This window comes from Solea solea, chromosome 16 (assembly GCF_958295425.1).
Source record: "Solea solea chromosome 16, fSolSol10.1, whole genome shotgun sequence".
Classification (NCBI taxonomy): domain Eukaryota; kingdom Metazoa; phylum Chordata; class Actinopteri; order Pleuronectiformes; family Soleidae; genus Solea; species Solea solea.
Window position 1 is genome coordinate 6,834,099 of NC_081149.1, and position 18,908 is coordinate 6,853,006.

Here is an 18,908-nt window from a genome sequence, read left to right on the forward strand (position 1 = left end):
CAACTAATTACTAACTGTCCAAACGGTGCCGCTCATTTTGAGCAATCACTGTGTGTCTTTTCAAACAAAACAAAATAACTCTCATACACCAGCTAATTTGGTACAGTTTTATTTAAAAAAAAAAAAAAAAAGTACTTGGCAAATTGGAAAATGTCGTCAGGAAATTGCAAAACAAAGACGGTAACTTCCCCCCACTAACAAATGTTAGTCGATACACGTGACACTGAGTGGCTTTCAGTCACCATGTAAAGACACATTTTTATTAAACAGACATCACAGCTCTATGTTATACAGGTTTTATCATCATGGAAACTTGCTTCAGCGAGTACGACCCCCCGTGGAACTCGGCCCAGTAGACCCCGTCCTGGTAGCGGCTGCGGTAGTGTCCGCCTCGGTACCACACGCCGTTCAGGTTGGAGTGAGCACACATGTGGTACCACCAGCCTCCCTTCTGGTAGTGCGCACAGTTGCCTGGCAACAGACAAGAAGAAGATAACAAGCAGTGAGTCACAGGAAAAGTCACTATGACAACAGAAGCTGCATTAACTGCACACCGCATGGTGCAAGGGACCCAATTTGCTTTTGTTTTTCCCCTCCCATGCAGCACGAATCAGTTGCGGAAGGTCTGGAGGACATGTTTTATGCCTTCATTTATGTGTGGAAATATTGCTGCGTTCCATTTAATATCAGTTCACCACGTTCTGAAACGTGAACATGAAAAGAATAAAGTCCCAATAAATAAAGTGTTAATATGAGAATAAAGTCATAATATTATGAGAATAAAGTTGCAATATTATGAGAATAAAGCCGTCATTTTATGAGAATAAAGTCATAATATTATGAGAATAAAGTCGTAATCTTTCAAGAATAAAGTCTTACGAGAATAAAGTCGTAATTTTATGAGAATAAAGTCGTAACATCATGAGAATAAAGTCATAATATTATGAGAATAAAGTCGCAATATTATGAGAATAAAGTCATCATTTTATGAGAATAAAGTCGTAATATTTCGAGAATAAAGTTGTAAAATATCGAGAATAAAGTTGTAATATTTTGAGAATAAAGTTGTAATCTTTCAAGAATAAAGTCTTACGAGAATAAAGTCGTAATTTTATGAGAATAAAGTCGTAACATCATGAGAATAAAGTCATAATATTATGAGAATAAAGTAGCAATATTATGAGAATAAAGTCATAATATTATGAGAATTAAGTCGTAATTTTATGAGAATAAAGTCATCATTTTATGAGAATAAAGTCATCATTTTATGAGAATAAAGTCGTAATATTTCGAGAATAAAGTTGTAAAATATCGAGAATAAAGTTGTAATATTTTGGGAATAAAGTCGTAATCTTTCAAGAATAAAGTCTTACGAGAATAAAGTCGTAATTTTATGAGAATAAAGTCGTAACATCATGAGAATAAAGTCGTAACATCATGAGAATAAAGTCGTAATATTTCGAGAACAAAATTTGTAAAATATCGAGAATAAAGTTGTAATATTTTGAGAATAAAGTCGTAATCTTTCAAGAATAAAGTTTTAATATTATGAGAAAAAAGTTGTAATTTTATGAGAATAAAGTTGAAATTGATTGGGGCTTCACAGAGAAAGAAATACTCAGCACCACATTTTAGAATCAGGACTTGTGAAAAGATTGTGAAAGCAACTGAGTTTGTTTGGGAGAAAGAGTCACACAGACGTGGAGGAAATCGTCTCTTTTGGCTGATCGTGTCACAATCAATTCATTATTGTGTCCATGTAAACGATGGACTTGTTAATTCCAATCAGAAGAATCCTTCTGGAATCAAGACACTTTGCAAACAGCGACAGACACCAAAACAGAAGCTGAGTAAACCTGTGTAGCTGTCCTTGTCTCGGTCCAGAGTGGTGAAGGCCTTGTTGTTGTGCCACGAGAGCGAGTCCCCCGCGTTGCCGTGGTACTGTCCCAGCCGCAGCCGGTACCAGTCAGTCTCCGGCTCCAGGCGGAAGCTGTCATACTCGGCAAACACGTGGCGGCCCTGCCAGTCCTCCAGAGCCACCCGCAGCTTGTAGTTAGCCTGTTTGGTCAGCCAGTAGAGATGCTCCAGGCCGAGCCAGTACTCTCCGTCCAGGTTTCCAAAACCTTGCTGTAAAACACCAGAGAGACCAGTGTTTCTCGGATTAGTTATAAACACCCCCAAATATTTAAATCCATCTGTAGCATACTTAAAGGGGAATACTTTTGGCCAGAGAGTTTTTGTGGAAATTAAGTTTATAACCTGAATAGGATCCAAATTCATCAAAAATACTGAGAACCACGGGGAGAGAGGCAGCTGGATTGGACATCGGCGTAGCAAGATAGCTAAAGGTACAATTGTTAAAGCAAATAAAAGGAAGGAAAGAGGGAAGGCCCTGTTTGGCTCCTCGGTAAAGGGGAAGTGTGTCATTCTTAATGGGTGAAATCACCTTGTACTGCTCCCACGTCCTGAAAAAGTTGACCGACCCGTCCTGTCTCCTCTGGACGACGGTCCAGCCTCCCTGAGCCTGACTCTGATCACACCAGGCCTGCATTAGGCGGTTAGCGCTCTGTGGGCGGAGCAGGTAAATCCCACTGGTGGTCTCACCTGACTCCAGCACACCCTGACAGTCCCGCCACGGTCCTGAATCACGAGAAAACATGTATATAACTACTGCAAATGACAATATACAGATTTGTAACATTATGACATGTATGCAAGTAAATGTGTTTTTGCAAAACTATGTTTACATGAACTGTTCCTGTTTATACATTAGAGAAAATATCCTTGCTCAGGGACATTTGAACTGCTGACCCTCCATTGGCAAGCCCAATGTCCTTCCAATTGACCATAGGCTGCGGCTGGACTGAATTTAATTGAAGCTTTGTCACTTTTTTTGGCCTCAGGAAAAAAAACACCAGTTTTGGGAATTTTGTTTATTTTGGAGTCAGGGAGATTCACTTCATCACTGCGGCTTCAGTTTATCTGCTCAAGAATGTTTTCCCGACACATGTTTATTGTCTCGTGTCACAGAGATAGAGTGATCCCTGAGGAGAACATGTATACACAGAGGTGCAGGGGGGTGAGGGGGATTCTTGAGTGATAACAACCTCAGAGACTGTTCCTAAAAGAGAGTGCGTAACACACACATTCATTCATCAGAGCCCTTCTGCGCGCCGTTGAGTCACACACACACACATATTAGTCTTGTTTTAACTATTTAAATGCTCTTCTTTGTCATGGCAGACATTCCAGCTGAGCAGGTTTGTATTTGCAGTGTGGTCACTGTGCTTGTTTGTGTGTGTATGTTCATTATAAAGCCGCCTCTGCTCTGATAAGAGCTGTTCTCGACATTGTTTACACATGTTTACATTCCCGTTGAGAGGGTGTCTGCCAGCGGGTCACTGACATCAGCCTGTGCTGTTTATCAGAGCTGTGAAATAACTCTTGACGGAAGGTTTGTCATCTTCTCGCCTGTCTTCAAACTCTAGAGAAAAGTGCCATGTTTTTCCACTACAAGACTTAAAAATCCAGAAAACACGTGTTAATCTCCAACATTTAGCTTAGTTACATACTTAATACATACATAAGGAAGTACTTATTTATTTACTAACATAATTACCTACTTACTTACCGACTCACATACGTATTAGAATACAAACCGCATTATTTTTTACTTTTCTGCTGAAGGAAACACATGATATTTAGTGTATAATCATGACTGAATGTGACCGTTTGACTTGTTGCGTCACACGTGTCATGTCTACATCTTTTAAAGCGTACGTGTATTTGAGGAAGAAGACTTTTCTGCCCGGCAGCAGATCACATAGATGAAAGGATAGGAAGAAAAAAAAACAGAATTTGTTCTCACACATGACCTCATTCTTAACCAGGATATGGTTAACCATCAACCTCATTTCCTCACCTCTGCAGCATAAGTGGTTGCAAAGGTCTGCCTCATTTGACATTTTGCTTCTGTATGATTTGGATAGTTCATTGATTCTCTACAAACCCTTTTAAAAGACGACCAAAGACGTACCTGGAGTCTTTGTGACAGGGAAACTAATGAAAGGGGGGTCAGTCGGAGTGTTGGCTGTAGTTCTGGGCAGGGAATGAACTCTGCCTGTAGTTTCCTGCTGCTGTGGAGGAGCACTTTGGTCCCTTTGAACATCATTGGTCATTTCGTTGGCTTCAGAGCTGTAATTACGATGTACGTTGGGCTGGATTTTTGGCGGTTCAGTCACCACCTGTCCAAACCGACACAGAAACAACAAAACATCCTCAGCTCTTTTGTACAAAACCAGGAGACATTGTTTTTCTTTCGCAATCTGGAGTCTGTGATTTGATCCCTACCACGGAGGACTGGTGGCTGGAGTCCCTGCACTGGCACTGCTTCTCCAGGCGAGCAATGAACTGGTTCTGGGAGCTCATCATGGACGTGAGGGCTCCATATTTCTTCTCCAGCTCCCTGTAATAACTGGACACCTGCAGTGCCTGAGATGATCCACCGACCAGAAGAGACAAAGGGGGAGTTTGATGAAGATGACATGAAAAGGGGCTTTTCAAGGCACTTTGGTAGTCCAAGGCAAAGTGGACCTGGGGGCTTTTATTGCTAAATAAAAGCAGCATAGGTTCTCAAACACACTTGGAAGGAAAGGGTGAAGGGATGTTCACCAGCAACATTAAGAACTGGGACCAGGCAGCACAGATTAGCAGTTGGACATGAATCAAACATCAGCAGTCTGCACTCAGGAGTAGGCAAAGTGGGACAGCCCAAAATTGATTGGTGTGAATGTGAGAGTGAATGTCCTGTGATGGGACCCCGCGACCCTCATGTGGAGGATAAAGCGGTAGAAGAAGGATGGATGGAGGTCTCCACTCACCTGTGTAGAGGCGTTCAACAGGAGGTTCTCCACCCTCCGCTGCTCAAGGGCCTGGTCCTTCTTGTTGATGACTTCGTTCAGCAGCTGCGCGTAGAGCTGGGTGATGCGAGAATTCATGGTGTTGCTCTCCTTGCGCAGGGCTCGTACCTCCATGACGAGGGCCCCCTCCTGGTCCAGTTGACCCCGCAGTTTCTCCAGCTGCTCCTGCTGTCTCCTGAGCTCCGCCCGCAGCACTGCCACCTCAGACTGGTTGAAGGCGTTTGCGGCAGCGGACTGCGTGTTGAGACACAGAGCTCCAGTCAGCTTCTGCTGTGGGACGATGAAGGTGTAGGAGCAGCGGCCTCCATGTGTACCCGAGGATCGCGATGAACGTTTCTGACTGTTGTCCACGTCCGCTCCATCCTTCCGTCCTCCAGCTGCTGGGACGTCCACGCAGAGTGTGAGAAAAAGAGTCAGACCTATGGTCAGTGTCTTCTCCATGAATTTGTGTGAAGACACCTTAGACGTGAAGGAGAGGACACGGTTAGAAGAACTGCAGGAAGGACAATGACATTGTTACGTCCACCAAGGACGTTATGTTTTCACTGGTGTGTGTCCTTCAACTTCCTGTCTACAGTTTTTGACAGATCAGTTTAAACAAATGTATGATGGGTAGGCGATCACCGAAGTTTGAGTTCATTCAATTTTGGTAATAATCTACCCACTGATGACGTCAGAAAAATTATCTCTTATAAAACGGCAACACCCCAAAATATTTTTTTTTTACTTTAAAAAAAAAACAACTTTTAACTATTAATAACTTATAATGTAATTTAAATTTACAGAAGAAAACATGCTTATATTAAATCATTTTATCAAAAACATGTTAATACAGTAAAAGCAAATGCAAACTATATATTGTATCACTAAACATATTTAAATAATTAAAACATTAAGTGTTTTAAAAAGGATTTCCAGTTGTTAGAATAGTTTAGATTAATATCTATATTGTTTCATATTTAATAATAGAAATGTAACTTAAAATGTATTTTTACACGTATAATTAAAATGATTGAATGAAATGAAATGTAACCATAATAGTAGCCTTAATAATAATAGTAGTAGAGTGAGGATAAGTTGTTTAGGAACATTTATGACACTTTCATACAAAAACACACACTTTGGTGTGCTCGTGTGTGTGTGTGTGTGTGTGTGTGTGTGTGTGTGTGTTGTGGGTTCTTCACCAGATGTTTCCTCACAAAGTCAGAGCACACACACACACACACACACACACACGTTTCCTCCACTGGCTGGAGGTCAACAGTGATGGGTGAACAGTCAACACAATCCAGCCAGTGTCAACACACACCTCCATCTCACAGTCAACAGACGGGTCAGCTCCACATCCAACCACATCCAACCTCATCCAACCTCATCCAGCCACGGTCAATACCATAAACATGAGTCCATACAAGTCGACACCGACAAACATCTGCAATGTTCTCATTGAAAAACTGTAGAAATCCACATTTTGAACGTCTTATTTTGACACAACCTGCAGGAGAAGGTCACATGATTCCTGGAACCAACTGAGTATATACTGTACATGTATAGTATAATGACCAGTTCAAGGGTATTTATATTAAAGAAGAGGATATTGTATAGAGAGATCATTCATTACTCACCGTGGAACCCGGAGAGTGTTTTGGACGTCTTCGCTTTGAGGTTAAAAAAAATAAATAAAAAATCTTCCAGGATGCACAGATTTTAAAAATCACATCATTAGACGCTCACGTTAATGAGCGTCTTCTTCCAAATGTCTTGGTCTCGTTTCAAAAGCAAATAAATTCAGGTTGCGGCTTAATTTTAAGTAAAAACTGAAATGTCTTCCACCTCCTTCCTTGTCCCCAGGGAGTACGTTTGTCCCAGGATCTCTGAGGACGGAGACAACTAATTACTAACTGTCCAAACGGTGCCGCCTCCCAGCACTTGTTGTGTGACTGGGTGCAGAAATCCTGACGTCTCCTCCCTCTGTCATTAACCCGATGCCCCGACACAAACTCCTATATCACTGAGTTGCTGTGGTTTACATAACACGGTGCTTTTGGTAAATTGTCTAATTAAATCATCTTGTTCATGGTTTTTTGAACTCTTACATCACAACATGAACTATTTCGCAAAATGTAGCAACTAATTCACAGCCATATGTGTAAAAACGAATATCATTTTCAATGGGTAAACCAATACTTTCCCAGAGATGTTTGGAAAATTTAATAAAAATTTTAAATTGTATCCATGTTATTCAAAATATACACACATAAATCTTTTCCACATATTTGTTTAGGGACCCAAAAAGAATCTCCCACGACCCACCTGTGGGTCCTGACCCAGACTTTGGGAATCACTGGTCCAACTCATCCACAAAATCACCACACAATTTAACAACAAATACATTCTCCTAATTATGAATCAACAAGTTTTTACAAATCGCTCTTTTCTAAAACTAAAACACATACTTCTTTTTATTAGTTTATTTATTTATTTTTACGTAAACAACAATTATTTTTGCTGAAATTTATTGAAATTCAAATATTTAGTTCAAAATGCAGTGACTGTCTTTTGTGTGTGTGTGTGTGTGTGTGTGTGTGTGATACCATGGCAACCACAACAATTTTTTTTAAATGTGTTTCAAAGATTCTGCTTTGCTGCCTTTATGAAAACGCCCAAACACGGGCGTCAGCAAGTATTTCCATCGGTGATGAGGAGGAAGTTTTTTTTCTGTGGTTTTTGCACAAGCCGACTGATTTACATGACACAGCGTGTGTGAGTGTGTGTGTGTGTGTGTGTGTGTGTGTGTGAGTCAAACCCACACTCTCTCTGTGTGCAACTAATAGAACTTTCCAGGCTCTTTTATTCCATTATATTCATTGTATTCACTCATTCTAAAACTGGTGTTTGGAGAAATCAGCTGCATGACTGTTGAGCTGAGTTCTGCTGACAGCATCTTCCTCGATGCTCCTGAGAGACGAGGTGTTTTTGCTGTCATCTGCTGGTCATAAAGAAGAACTACAACAACAAGAATACTTCATTTTCTTACATTGGTGCAGTAAAAAATACTGGGGCCTGTTGCACAAAACGTTTCATTCAAGTCACAGTGACGAGAGCAATTGTATAAAACAGTTGTTCATTCATCTTAGTTTGTGTCACAATGATGTTTTAGACGATGAAGCGCTGATACTTAGACCAACTTTCTGACAGGATACCTGCATGAGATACTCATTCATTTTCCAAAATCAATCATCACACAGCACAGAGCCGTGAACTCACCACAGATGATTTGACACAGACTATGTTATTATTATTTATGCATTTCCTTATATTCACATGGAAGTGGAACATTTAGATAAAGGCAGGATTTAATGCGCTATCACAACTGTATGTGATAAAAACGTTGGTTCATGTAATTGTGATTTTGCTGCATATAAATACATGAAACTTTATCGTTCATTCAGCTGGTTTTAATGCAGGTAAAACAGGAAGTTCTGTGTTTAACAGACAGATGAACAAAAAAAACATTTGTTTCATACATTTGGTGTATTTCTACAAATATCTCCTTAATTTGTAAGTCCGTAACATTCATAGATTGATGGAATGTTATCATGTACAAAAAGTTAACCCCCTCTTTTATCTTATTTTGCTATATATACTGTATATTAGTGTTGAGACCACTTTTTGAAGGTCTCGGTCTAGTCTCGGAATCGACTGCATTTTTACTCGGTCTTGTCTCAGTCTCGGACAAAACGGACTCTGGATTTTTTTCAAGACCGGTCAAGACTACAACTGTGGGGATATCAATAAATTGCCTGTGCATTTTTGGATTAACTTGTTGCATAAATCATATTGCTTTGGGTACAACCTATAACTTGACTCATTTACCATTTGAGGCTGTCACCCCTCCCGCCCCCTTTCACACGCCCCCCCACAAAAGTGCATGTGAGTGACAGGAGAAGAGGCCGTGAGAAGATGTCAGCCAACTCATCTATAATAAGATGTGGTTACCTGAACCACAAAGACTTTTTGTGCATAAATACCTCCAAAAGAAAACACAGCGCAATGTGTTAATTCTGCTAACGGAGACGGCTGGGACCACGTCCAACTTTTACTGGTCTCAGTCTTGTCTCGGTCTGGACCCCTCAAAGTCTTGGTCTTGTCTTGGTCTTAATACACTGTGGTCTTGGTCTCGACTTGGTCTCGGTTTAGGTGGTCTTGACTACAACACTACTGTATATATGTTGCCTACTTTTTACACAGCAATATACTAAGTGGCATTTATGACTAAATTGCATGTTACAGGGCTTAATATTACTTTTATTTTTTTTCAGTGAGGCCATCCAAAGTGTTTAATAAGAAACAATTAACAGAGCAGAGATAACAAAGCAGGAACGTTTTTAATAAACATCCCAACACCCCTGTTGGGATTTAAAACGGTTTCAAAGCAGTTTGTGAACATCCATGAAAGAGTATAGCAATATTAAAACAACATAAACATAAAATCATGATTGAAATTAATTACGCTACTCATTCTTAAAAATGAATATATACTATTAGACTTTTGCTCTCTTAGAAACAACAACAACAACAACAACAACAACAAGTCTAAAATCCTAATAATCGATTATCAAAATAGTTGACGAGTTATACAGTAGTAGATAGTAGTGATATGCCAACACGTGGTGTTGCAGTTTCTCACTGTGACCACCTGAGGGCAACAGTCAATATTTTATAGACTCAGAACTTCCGCTTCGCTCACTTTAAATTTAGTATTCATCGACCATAATAGTAAGAGTTAGGGTTATAATTATAATATCATATATATATTGCTATTTGTTAATTATGTTATTTGTTGTTGTTGTTTTTCTTTTTACTAATAAAGCAGTTTGTTGTATGTTCTCTAAATACGTTTACGCATTTCCGGTAAGTCCGGGTGAGCTCGGAACCATTTCGAGGCATTTTCATGTGGCACACGGTCAATATAAGTGATACACACATAGGCAGACAGACGACACATGTGGATGGTGTCTCGTTGACTCTCATCCCAGTCGTTTTTATTTAAACAAAAATGATTCGCGTCATTATGAGCGCAATTTATTGTGCGTAGAAAATCCACAGCATCACTTTTGATGCTACTTTTGTTTGTCACGCGATCTACGTCGTGTTGAACTATGGGGAAGTCAAAGGTAGGTGACTACGAACGTAGCTACACACCTAGCATTAGCTGCTAGCTGTAAAAAAAAAAAAAACGTGTTCGATGTGTCACATTTTTTCTTGAAGTCTTATTGTTTTTGTTTTGTGTCGCGTTCGCAGACCAAGAACCAGAAGAAATCCCGAACGTCAGCCAACAACTTGGCCGAGCAGACGTATGGAGCCGTCCCCCACTCCTTCGTCTTTCACCGTGGTCAAATCGGGAAAAACGTGGCTCAGCTCATCCTGGACGTGAGGAGAGTCATGGCTCCTTTCACTGCAGAGTCTCTGAAGGTGAGTCTTTACTTTTTCACTGTACAGTTGTAGCAGGGCTCGAATCTACTCGGGATTTTTTTGCGTTTTTATTCGGGATGTTACACGATACTTGGAAGAGGGACTCTTCGTCGCTGGAAGTCATGAGCGCCACGATTAACACGCGTTAAACTCCAACACAAGTATTTTGCCCAACTTGTGACATAAAGGTTAACTTTGATCGTTGCCTGTTGTTTAACAGGTGAGGAAGAAGAACGTGCTCAAAGATTTTGTCTCCATCGCGGGGCCACTGGGGGTGACGCACTTCATGATCTTCAGCAAAACCCAGACCACCGTCAACATGGTGAGACCACGTCGTACATGCTAAACCAGGGCTCACCAAGCTTTCTGACACTGTTACTGACTGCTACTTCAAGGTTAGAGATTACAATGGAGGACTTCTATGTTTTTATTTTAAATTAATCACCAACTATTTTGATTATAAGTAAATAAGATGATAAGTAAACTGGTTTTTCATCTTCCAAAGTGAATATCATCTGGTTTCTTTGCTCCATGCAACAGATGAATCATTAAAACTCAATCATTTCAGTTTGTGGATGAAGCAAGACGTTTGAGAACGCCAGCATATCAAGGTTTTGGAAATGACAATTAAAATGTTCTGGCATTTAATGACATATTTAGGATTTTAAAAGTTAGAAACCTAGATAAAATTGTATTTTGGATTTTTGGATTTTGGATATGTGACAAAAAATGGCAGCAAAACTACAGATCCACTCCAGACGGCAGTTTCCAGTTTATCTGGGTTGGATGATTAGTTTCAGGAGAGGCCTGCTGTTGCAGCTTAAATGTTTCGCCTGTCTATAACGATGCATATCTTCTTTCTTTCAGAGACTCGCTCGGCTTCCTAAAGGTCCCACGCTTCACTTCCGAGTGCTCAAGGTAAATAAATACTGTGTAAACATGGAAAAGAAAACACATGGGCACAAATGATGACATTTAATTATGTGACTTTTGAATGATGTTTTTTCAAAGTAAACGTACTGATTTGCCCAAACTGCCCGGTCATTTTTGAACTGCAACCTCTTTTTTCCATCTAATATAAGAACTCTTGATGTTTTTGTATTTCAGTACTCTCTCGTCAAAGACGTGGTTTCAACTCTGAAGAAGCACAGGATGCACGAACAGCAGTTCACCCATCATCCACTGCTCGTCCTCAATAACTTTGGGTGCGACGGCATGCACGTCAAACTCATGGCCACCATGTTCCAAAACATGTTCCCGTCCATCAACGTGCACAAAGTGAGTTTTTCTGGAACGTTATCGGCTTCATGACGAATAAAAACCTGGAGTTTTTAAGCCTTGTTGACATGATGAAAGTATAGTCTTCTGAATTCACCTGAAGATTCTTCAAAAGTAAACGCTTTCTGATATTTTTAAAAGGCCTAAAAGTCTCATCACGTCTCTTTTTAAATGGACAAGTCTGAATCCTTGTGATGAAATATGGATTTGTTTGTTTATAGATTAGCCTCAACAACATCAAGAGGTGTGTGCTGGTGAATTACAACCCAGAGACGGAGGAAATCGAATTCAGACACTAGTAAGTAAAATGGTTTACCGTCAGTGGTGAGGATTATCATCATTTTTAGCACCATGTCTTAAAGATAAGTGTAAAGGGCTGCATTTGCTCAATGGAACAAGTCTGGTGGCACAACTTTAAAAACAGTTGCTCGACTATGATTTAATGCTACATCCACACTATTAACTTAAGCCAGAGTGTTATGGAGAACATTCTGAATGTGACTGAATCTGTAATGCCGGACTAAACCCACTTTATCAGCTGTGAGCAAAAAGAGCAGCAAACAAGTGTTAAGTGTGATTTAAATTCTTTAAACAAACAGAATTTTGATCATGTTTTGACTGTTTGGGGCTCAGATGATGACCAACCAGGACTTGACTGTTCAGTGATTTAAGTTCAAAGTAAACGCACTGATGAGCCCCTCTACACGATCATCACCGTATTCCTGCAGTTTATTAATCTGACGCCAAACTGACCCAAATGATGTGGTTCTGACTCCGCAGCAGCCTGAAGGTCGTTCCTGTCGGCATGAGCCGCGGAGTGAAGAAGCTGATGCAGGAGCGATTCCCCAACATGAGCAAGCTCGAGGACATCAGCGAGCTGCTGATGAAGTAAGTTTGAGCTTCACCTTTGACCTTTTATCTGCGGCTGCACGCGTGTCCGTTATTATGGTGTCGTTGTGTTCTGACAGGTGTGTGTTTTTGTCCACTTCTCAGGGGCGCGAACCTGTCGGAGAGCGAGGCGGAACAAGACGGCGAGCACAACATCACCGAGCTGCCGCAGGTTTACTCCGGCAGGGGCAACATGGCGTCGCAGCAGAGCGCCGTCCGCTTGACTGAGGTGAGCAGAAGTTAAATTGTTTTTGAGAGTTGGATTTTGATGTGTTTTCCGCGGTGGAATCTAAGTTCAGGTCTTTGTTCTCAGATTGGTCCTCGCATGACTCTGCAGCTGATGAAGATCCAAGAGGGCATGGGAGAAGGAGACGTCCTCTATCATTCTTTAAGTGAGTCTCTTGTGAATCATTCCACTGCATTTTCTTCTTGTGTGTATGATGACAAAATGAAGTATGAAATTCTTTATGATTTCTACTCTAAAAGTAAACGCTTACTGATGCATCCAGAGATCGTTTGATTTCCTCTGCTCTCGGCACAAACTGTTCTTCATTAGGAACTTTGCTTGCTGTTGTGGTTTTTTTACAGTTTCCAAGACTGAGGAGGAAATACAGGAGATCCTGAGCAGGAAAGAGGCTCAGATGAAGGAGAAGGCGGTTCGGAAGAAGAAGCAGGCGCAGAACGTCGCTCAGAAGAAAGACAAACGAGAAGAGAACAAGTAAGCGGAAGATCGTTTAACCACATGAGGAGTGACCGCCGTTTTGTCCCGTCTGTCCCTCTCATTCTTACAAACACAATGTCTTTAAGCAAAAATACAGAATTTGATGTCAATGGTTAAAATTTCAGCGGTCAAACGTCAAGATGGCTGTGTTATTATAAACTTAACTTCAGCGCACATATTTGGGTGGCCAATAGTCACAGTGGCATGTTTTGTCTTTTTAAAGGTCCAGTGTGTATGAATTTGTGACATCTAATGGTGAGACCACAAATTATAACAAACATAGGACTCCTCCTTTTCCCAGGCGCATCACTGAATTAGGGCAGTCATTCAGCAAACATTCAAGTAAAGTGCCTGAACTTGGCCCTGTGTAATTGGCTTATTGATATTATTTTATCGTAGTGGCTCGAGCGACATATGGCTTGTTTCCACCAGCTCGACTCGTGAAGTCATAACCAGGAAAAATGCGCAACGTCAACCTGCCGTGCACTGATTGGTCTAAATGCAGTTATACAGTTATGGGTCATTTATTCACCGTCTGTCAATAAACCTTCGACTTCAACGTTTATGATTCTAGAAGAAATTGACGGTGAAAGTAAACAACCATTGGGGTGGTGATTTGTGGTTAACCTCTTTTTTTTCTCCCCTAACAGAAAGAAGAGTCTGGAGGGCATAAAGAAGAAAGAGGCTGAAGAAGAGGACAGCGAGGTGGAGAATCCTGGGCTGCCGGAGGGTCAGACCGCTGCTGTTGAATCTGATGATGAGGCGGAATATTACAGACAGGCCGTCGGAGAGGAGCCAGATGAAGGTGAATAAAACAAAGTGTCATAAAAACGTTATGTTGCGTCTTATTTTGAAGGATCGACTAAGTCTTGTGTTTTTTTTTTTGCAGACATGTTCCCTGCCAAGAAGAGGCGGAGCTCAGAGAAGCCACAAGGATTTGTGAAGAAGAGGAAAATGTCCAGAGATGGAGACACCAGATCTCCAAAGAGAACTGGTCCAGGAGGACGATACGGGGACAAACCGGGGACAGGACGGAATATGTCCGGGGACAGGGAGAAACCATTTGGAAAGAAAATGAAGCCCGGAGGAAAGGCATTCGGTGCTAGAAAACCTGGCGATCGAGATAATAAATTTGGCGGGAAGAAGAAATTTGAGAGCAAAAAGACATTTGGTGGGAATAAAAACAAGGACGGACACTTCAGGCCTAAAGGTCAGAGGGCCATGCCGGGCTTCAAGAAGAAAGGTTTCAAACAGAGAAAGGGAAAAGGTTGATGCCGCGTCTTCTGTCTGGACTCGCCACCAGGTGGCAGCAAACATCCACTTCACCATCAATGCCAGTGATGGTTGTGTGTGAGAGACTTATTTTGCTGAAAATCAGCAGAGGAACTAACAAAATAAAGTGCTATATTTTTCACACAGTGTGAGTTAATACTGAAAATGTACTTGTTTTAATAAATTGTTTAAAAATCATCTTTTCAGCTCAGTGAATGAAAAGAATGCTGTTGCTCATATTTGTATTAATTAATTCAAGTTATGTGTCAATGACATAATTCTATTATGCACAGAAAACAGAATTAAGGCTGAAAAGCCTATTTTCACAATTAATCCACTAATCGGGAAACTTAAAGTGTTTACTTAGTGGGGAAATCATGTTCTCAAGCGTCTTGTGCACAAACTAAAATTAATCAGCTTTAATGTTTTCTTTGGTAAATGGAGCACAATGTTCACGTATAATGTTTGAATTGAAAACGTATTACTATTTTGATCAGTTCGTAACTGGATGTATAAATATCATGGAGGGTTATATACATTTGTCTACAGAAATATAAAAGAATTTAAATGATGGTGACAAGTCATTTGTATTTGTGGGTTAGGGCAAGGTTAAAAAATATCTACTCATAATTTTCTTTACACTGATCATATACTCACCTTTTTAGATCTGAGATAACTGCAGACAGGAAGTTACACTCTTAAATAAACCACTGTCATCTTATGTCAGCTAAGACTTAAAAATAAAACACTTTATACATTTCCCTGCAAAACTAGAGCCACCGTAAAAAAGCAAATCTTCAAAACTATATGTCGACAAGTGATATTAAGTCTCAGCTGACATAAGGTGGTTTATCTAAGTTTGTTGTTCGGTTTGCAACTTCCTGTCTGCAGTTATCTCGGATCTAAAAAAAAAAGTTTTTCGAGGTGGGTATATGATCAGTGTAAGGAATTTATCCTTTTATTTATGTTTGTTTTCACATCCATTTAGTTATTTTTATAGGGCTAAAACAGTTACTCGATTACTTACTATTTTGACAATCGATTCATCGGTTTGAGTGTTTCGAAGGTATTAAAAAACCTAATTTTTCAGCTTCTTAAATGTGAATATTTTCTGGTCTCTTTAAAGCAGAATAGTTTTGGGGTTTTGGACAAAACAAGACATTTGAGAACATCATCCTCTCCAGGTTTGAATAACACTGATCAACATTTTATGGACCAACCAATTACTCGATTAATCGGTTATGAAAACAATCGGTTAGTTGCAGCTCTATGTTTTTAATATTGTACAACACTTTGGTCAACTGCTGTTTTTTTTTTAAATTGTATTGGATAATACTTTTCTAATCATACACCTCGAGCTGACACTGTCATTTATTAAAAACAGGGAGCAACAACTGAAAAAAGATGATTTTCTGAAAACCAGGTTAAATACATGGTAAAAACAGCACGTTTTCTTTTCTATTTATAATGTCAAACTAATCCACTGTGCTGTGCTCAGTCGTTAGAGGCGTGGTTTGATGATCCGTGACAGTGTTGAACACATGAACACATGAACGCATGAACGCACTCTCTCCAGCTGAATCATGCTCTGCAACCAACACTTCTAATTATACCCAGCGCGTGTGGGCAAACATCACAGTTCTGCTTCTGTGTCTTGCGACATTTTTTTTTTTTTTTGCAGATGCAGAAGCGGAACTTTGAGGGTTTTTTTTGTATTGACCGACTTCAATACAAGAAGAAGAAGGAGCGGATTTCACTTTTAGATTTTTATATCTCGCTTCAGTTCGTGACAGATCTGCTCATCGGTAAGTGAAACATTTTTTAATGTGTGCTTCTCTTGTGTCTACCACTACATTATAACTACTTTTCTCTTTTTTACTGATGAGGCTCTACCTTTATTTTGTTTGAGCACATATGTGCACATGTGTTTATACACTGCACTGTGTAAATGTTGCAGTTGAGGATTATTTAATCTCAGTTGAGTTAAAATAAGCAGTGAAATTCTAAAAATCACTTAAAATATGTATATGAACATGGAGTGAACATTAAAGAGACAGTGTGTGGAATTTAGGGCGGTCAACAGCTGGACAGAGTGTGGACAAAGCGTGTGGACACATGTAGACGAGCAGAGCCAGGAGCACAACCTTCCTTTTGAAAGACAAGTCGCCCCACCACTGAGCCGCCGTGGCTCAATCCTAACTCCTCACTTATTCAATACTTTTACTTCTAAAACTTAAGTACATTTTATATCAGAAAATTATTTTTGATACTTAAGTACAGTGAATGTCATATACTTTATACTTAAGTAATATTATAAGAAAACATGACTTCAACTTCTACCAAAGTCATTTTCTGGTACTTTATATATTTAACGATAAATAGTTCACAGTATTAACGGATTTATGATGCAAAACCAATCTATTAATACACAAACATACACAAATAACTTTATATTAAGTTGCGGGCCACATGAAATTGATGGGGGGGCCACGAGTTTGAGACCTCTGGTGTGGAGCATTTTTTTGGAGCGGTATTGCTAACAAGAGCTAGCCCGGAATGAGTTTTTCCCTAACTTCGCAGGAACACAGTAAACGCAGTATATAGCGATATGATCATTGTCTCCTCCCTTTTGAGTAAAGTCTGGCCGCTGTCAAGTTTGCGTAAACTCGTGCGGCGTGAACAGCCTCCGACTTCCGACTTTTAATGGAACGCAGCATGAAACCTTCTTTTGCTTCAATTACAGACATTGCAGGATTAAAACGTGCGCGAGAGGAACCAAGATGGTGAACAACTTCTCCGAGTGCGAGAGGTTTCAGATGGCGCTGTTGCCCTCGGTGTACGGGGTGGAGTTCATCGTGGCCCTGGCGGGAAACCTGTTTGCCCTGTGGCTCCTGGTGGTCAGAGGGAGGAGGAACTGGCACACCGGTGTCGTCTTGTCGTGTAACCTGGCCGTCAGCGACCTGCTCTACATCCTCACGCTGCCTCTGCTCATCGCCTACTATTCGCTGGGGAAAAACTGGATGTTCGGCGCCGCCGCCTGCAAAATCGAGAGGTTCCTTTTCACGTGCAACCTCTACGCGAGCATCTTCCTCATCATGGCGATAAGCGTGAACCGGTGCGTGGCCCTCGCGTGGCCCTTCTTCGCCCGCTCCCACGTGAAGCCGGCCCACGCCAAAGCCGCCAGTGTCGGCATCTGGATTGTCGTCGGTTGCATTTCCTGCCCCGCGTTGAAGTTCGCCTCCGTTTGCCAGAATGCCCACACGAAGAAGGTCCTGTGCGTTTCCTTCTGCGACCAGAATCCCGGAGACGAAGTCGCCCACTTCAAGTATAAAGTGTTTCTGGCCGTGTTTGGCTGCCTCGTGCCCTTCGTGGTGACCTTCGTTTCGTACTGCGTGGTGATCTGCACGGTGTGCAAAAGTGTCAGCATAACCAGGCTGGAGAAACGCAAGGTGGCGCTGTTGGTAATGTCCGTGATTGCACTCTATGCCGTGTCCTTCTTGCCCTACCACGTGTTTCAGATGTATCACTTGTATCAGAGGATCCATGATCTGTCCACGTCCGCCTGCTGGGTTTATAACATGTACCAAGTGTCAAAGGGCCTGGCCACGCTCAACATGTGCATCCACCCTGTCCTTTACATGGCTTTGTTTGACAGTATTAGAGTGGCTTGTTGTTGTTGTAGTAAAAACTCAAAGGACAACAACAGCATAGTGATGAGAAAGTAGAGCTGCACGTCCTTTTTATATTTTGAAAAAATCTGTTATTGACATTTTTTTTGCCTTTTTTAACATAATAAAATGACACTCCATGTAAAATACTTTGATTGTCATCCTTTCTGTCTGACTCCAAATGTGTTATTTACTTTTATTTAGTTACACAAATAAGTACAAAAGGAGTATTTGAAAAAAAAGGTTTTTAAGAATTTTTTTCTATGTGCATGTCAAGATTTGAGTGAAAGCCTCCAGCGAAAGACTATTAAAGACTTTTAATGTATATTTTACAGTAGGAAATTGTAGATCTTCTCAGTTCCTACAGTAAAATCATGTAAAACGTGCCACAGTGACAGTGGGGAACGGGAAGGGTCAAGTATCCAGTGTCTGTATCTGTATACATTTTTCTGCTGGAAAGGAGGAGGAAGAAGTACTTTAAAGATACTTAATCAGCAGGAACAATTGCCAAGTTGCATTCAGTATAATAAATGAATAGGGTGGGTTAGGGTTATATATATATACACATACATATATACATATATATATATATATATATATATATATACATATACACACATATACATACATACATATACACACACACACACACACATACATACATACATACATATATATATATATATT

General features: G+C 40.5%; 3 protein-coding genes across 3 annotated transcripts; 2 read left to right on the forward strand and 1 right to left on the reverse strand.

Moving 5' to 3' along the window:
- Positions 1-140: 140 nt before the first annotated feature.
- Positions 141-6,857, reverse strand: LOC131475582 (angiopoietin-related protein 2-like). The gene is made up of 7 exons (XM_058653804.1): positions 6,545-6,857; positions 4,881-5,378; positions 4,351-4,491; positions 4,037-4,244; positions 2,447-2,640; positions 1,857-2,127; positions 141-471 (listed from the first exon to the last, which is right to left on the reverse strand). The coding sequence occupies exons 2-7, from the start codon at positions 5,358-5,360 to the stop codon at positions 287-289; spliced, it is 1,479 nt and encodes a 492-aa protein (XP_058509787.1). The 5' UTR covers positions 5,361-5,378; positions 6,545-6,857; the 3' UTR covers positions 141-286.
- A 3,033-nt stretch (positions 6,858-9,890) lies between these two features.
- ppan (peter pan homolog) lies at positions 9,891-14,751 on the forward strand. Its single transcript, XM_058654650.1, has 12 exons — positions 9,891-10,096; positions 10,224-10,394; positions 10,615-10,716; positions 11,262-11,312; positions 11,502-11,672; positions 11,894-11,970; positions 12,453-12,560; positions 12,666-12,789; positions 12,874-12,952; positions 13,149-13,278; positions 13,932-14,086; positions 14,171-14,751. Exons 1-12 carry the CDS (start codon positions 10,082-10,084, stop codon positions 14,551-14,553), a joined length of 1,566 nt encoding a protein of 521 aa, XP_058510633.1. The 5' UTR covers positions 9,891-10,081; the 3' UTR covers positions 14,554-14,751.
- A 1,473-nt stretch (positions 14,752-16,224) lies between these two features.
- p2ry11 (purinergic receptor P2Y11) lies at positions 16,225-18,346 on the forward strand. The gene is made up of 2 exons (XM_058654652.1): positions 16,225-16,358; positions 17,297-18,346. The coding sequence occupies exon 2, from the start codon at positions 17,334-17,336 to the stop codon at positions 18,276-18,278; it is 945 nt and encodes a 314-aa protein (XP_058510635.1). The 5' UTR covers positions 16,225-16,358; positions 17,297-17,333; the 3' UTR covers positions 18,279-18,346.
- Positions 18,347-18,908: the final 562 nt, after the last annotated feature.

Excerpts from the sequence above, each read along its gene's own strand:
- p2ry11 (XM_058654652.1), top strand. The coding sequence starts at position 17,334 with ATGGTGAACAACTTCTCCGAGTGCGAGAGGTTTCAGATGGCGCTGTTG.
- ppan (XM_058654650.1), top strand. Across the intron at positions 10,717-11,261 it reads CCCAGACCACCGTCAACATG|AGACTCGCTCGGCTTCCTAA; the intron begins GTGAGACCACGT and ends TCTTTCTTTCAG. Across the intron at positions 12,790-12,873 it reads GCGCCGTCCGCTTGACTGAG|ATTGGTCCTCGCATGACTCT; the intron begins GTGAGCAGAAGT and ends CTTTGTTCTCAG.
- LOC131475582 (XM_058653804.1), bottom strand. The coding sequence starts at position 5,360 with ATGGAGAAGACACTGACCATAGGTCTGACTCTTTTTCTCACACTCTGC. Across the intron at positions 4,245-4,350 it reads CCAGCCACCAGTCCTCCGTG|GTGGTGACTGAACCGCCAAA; the intron begins GTAGGGATCAAA and ends CGGTTTGGACAG. Across the intron at positions 472-1,856 it reads AGACAAGGACAGCTACACAG|GCAACTGTGCGCACTACCAG; the intron begins GTTTACTCAGCT and ends GTCTGTTGCCAG.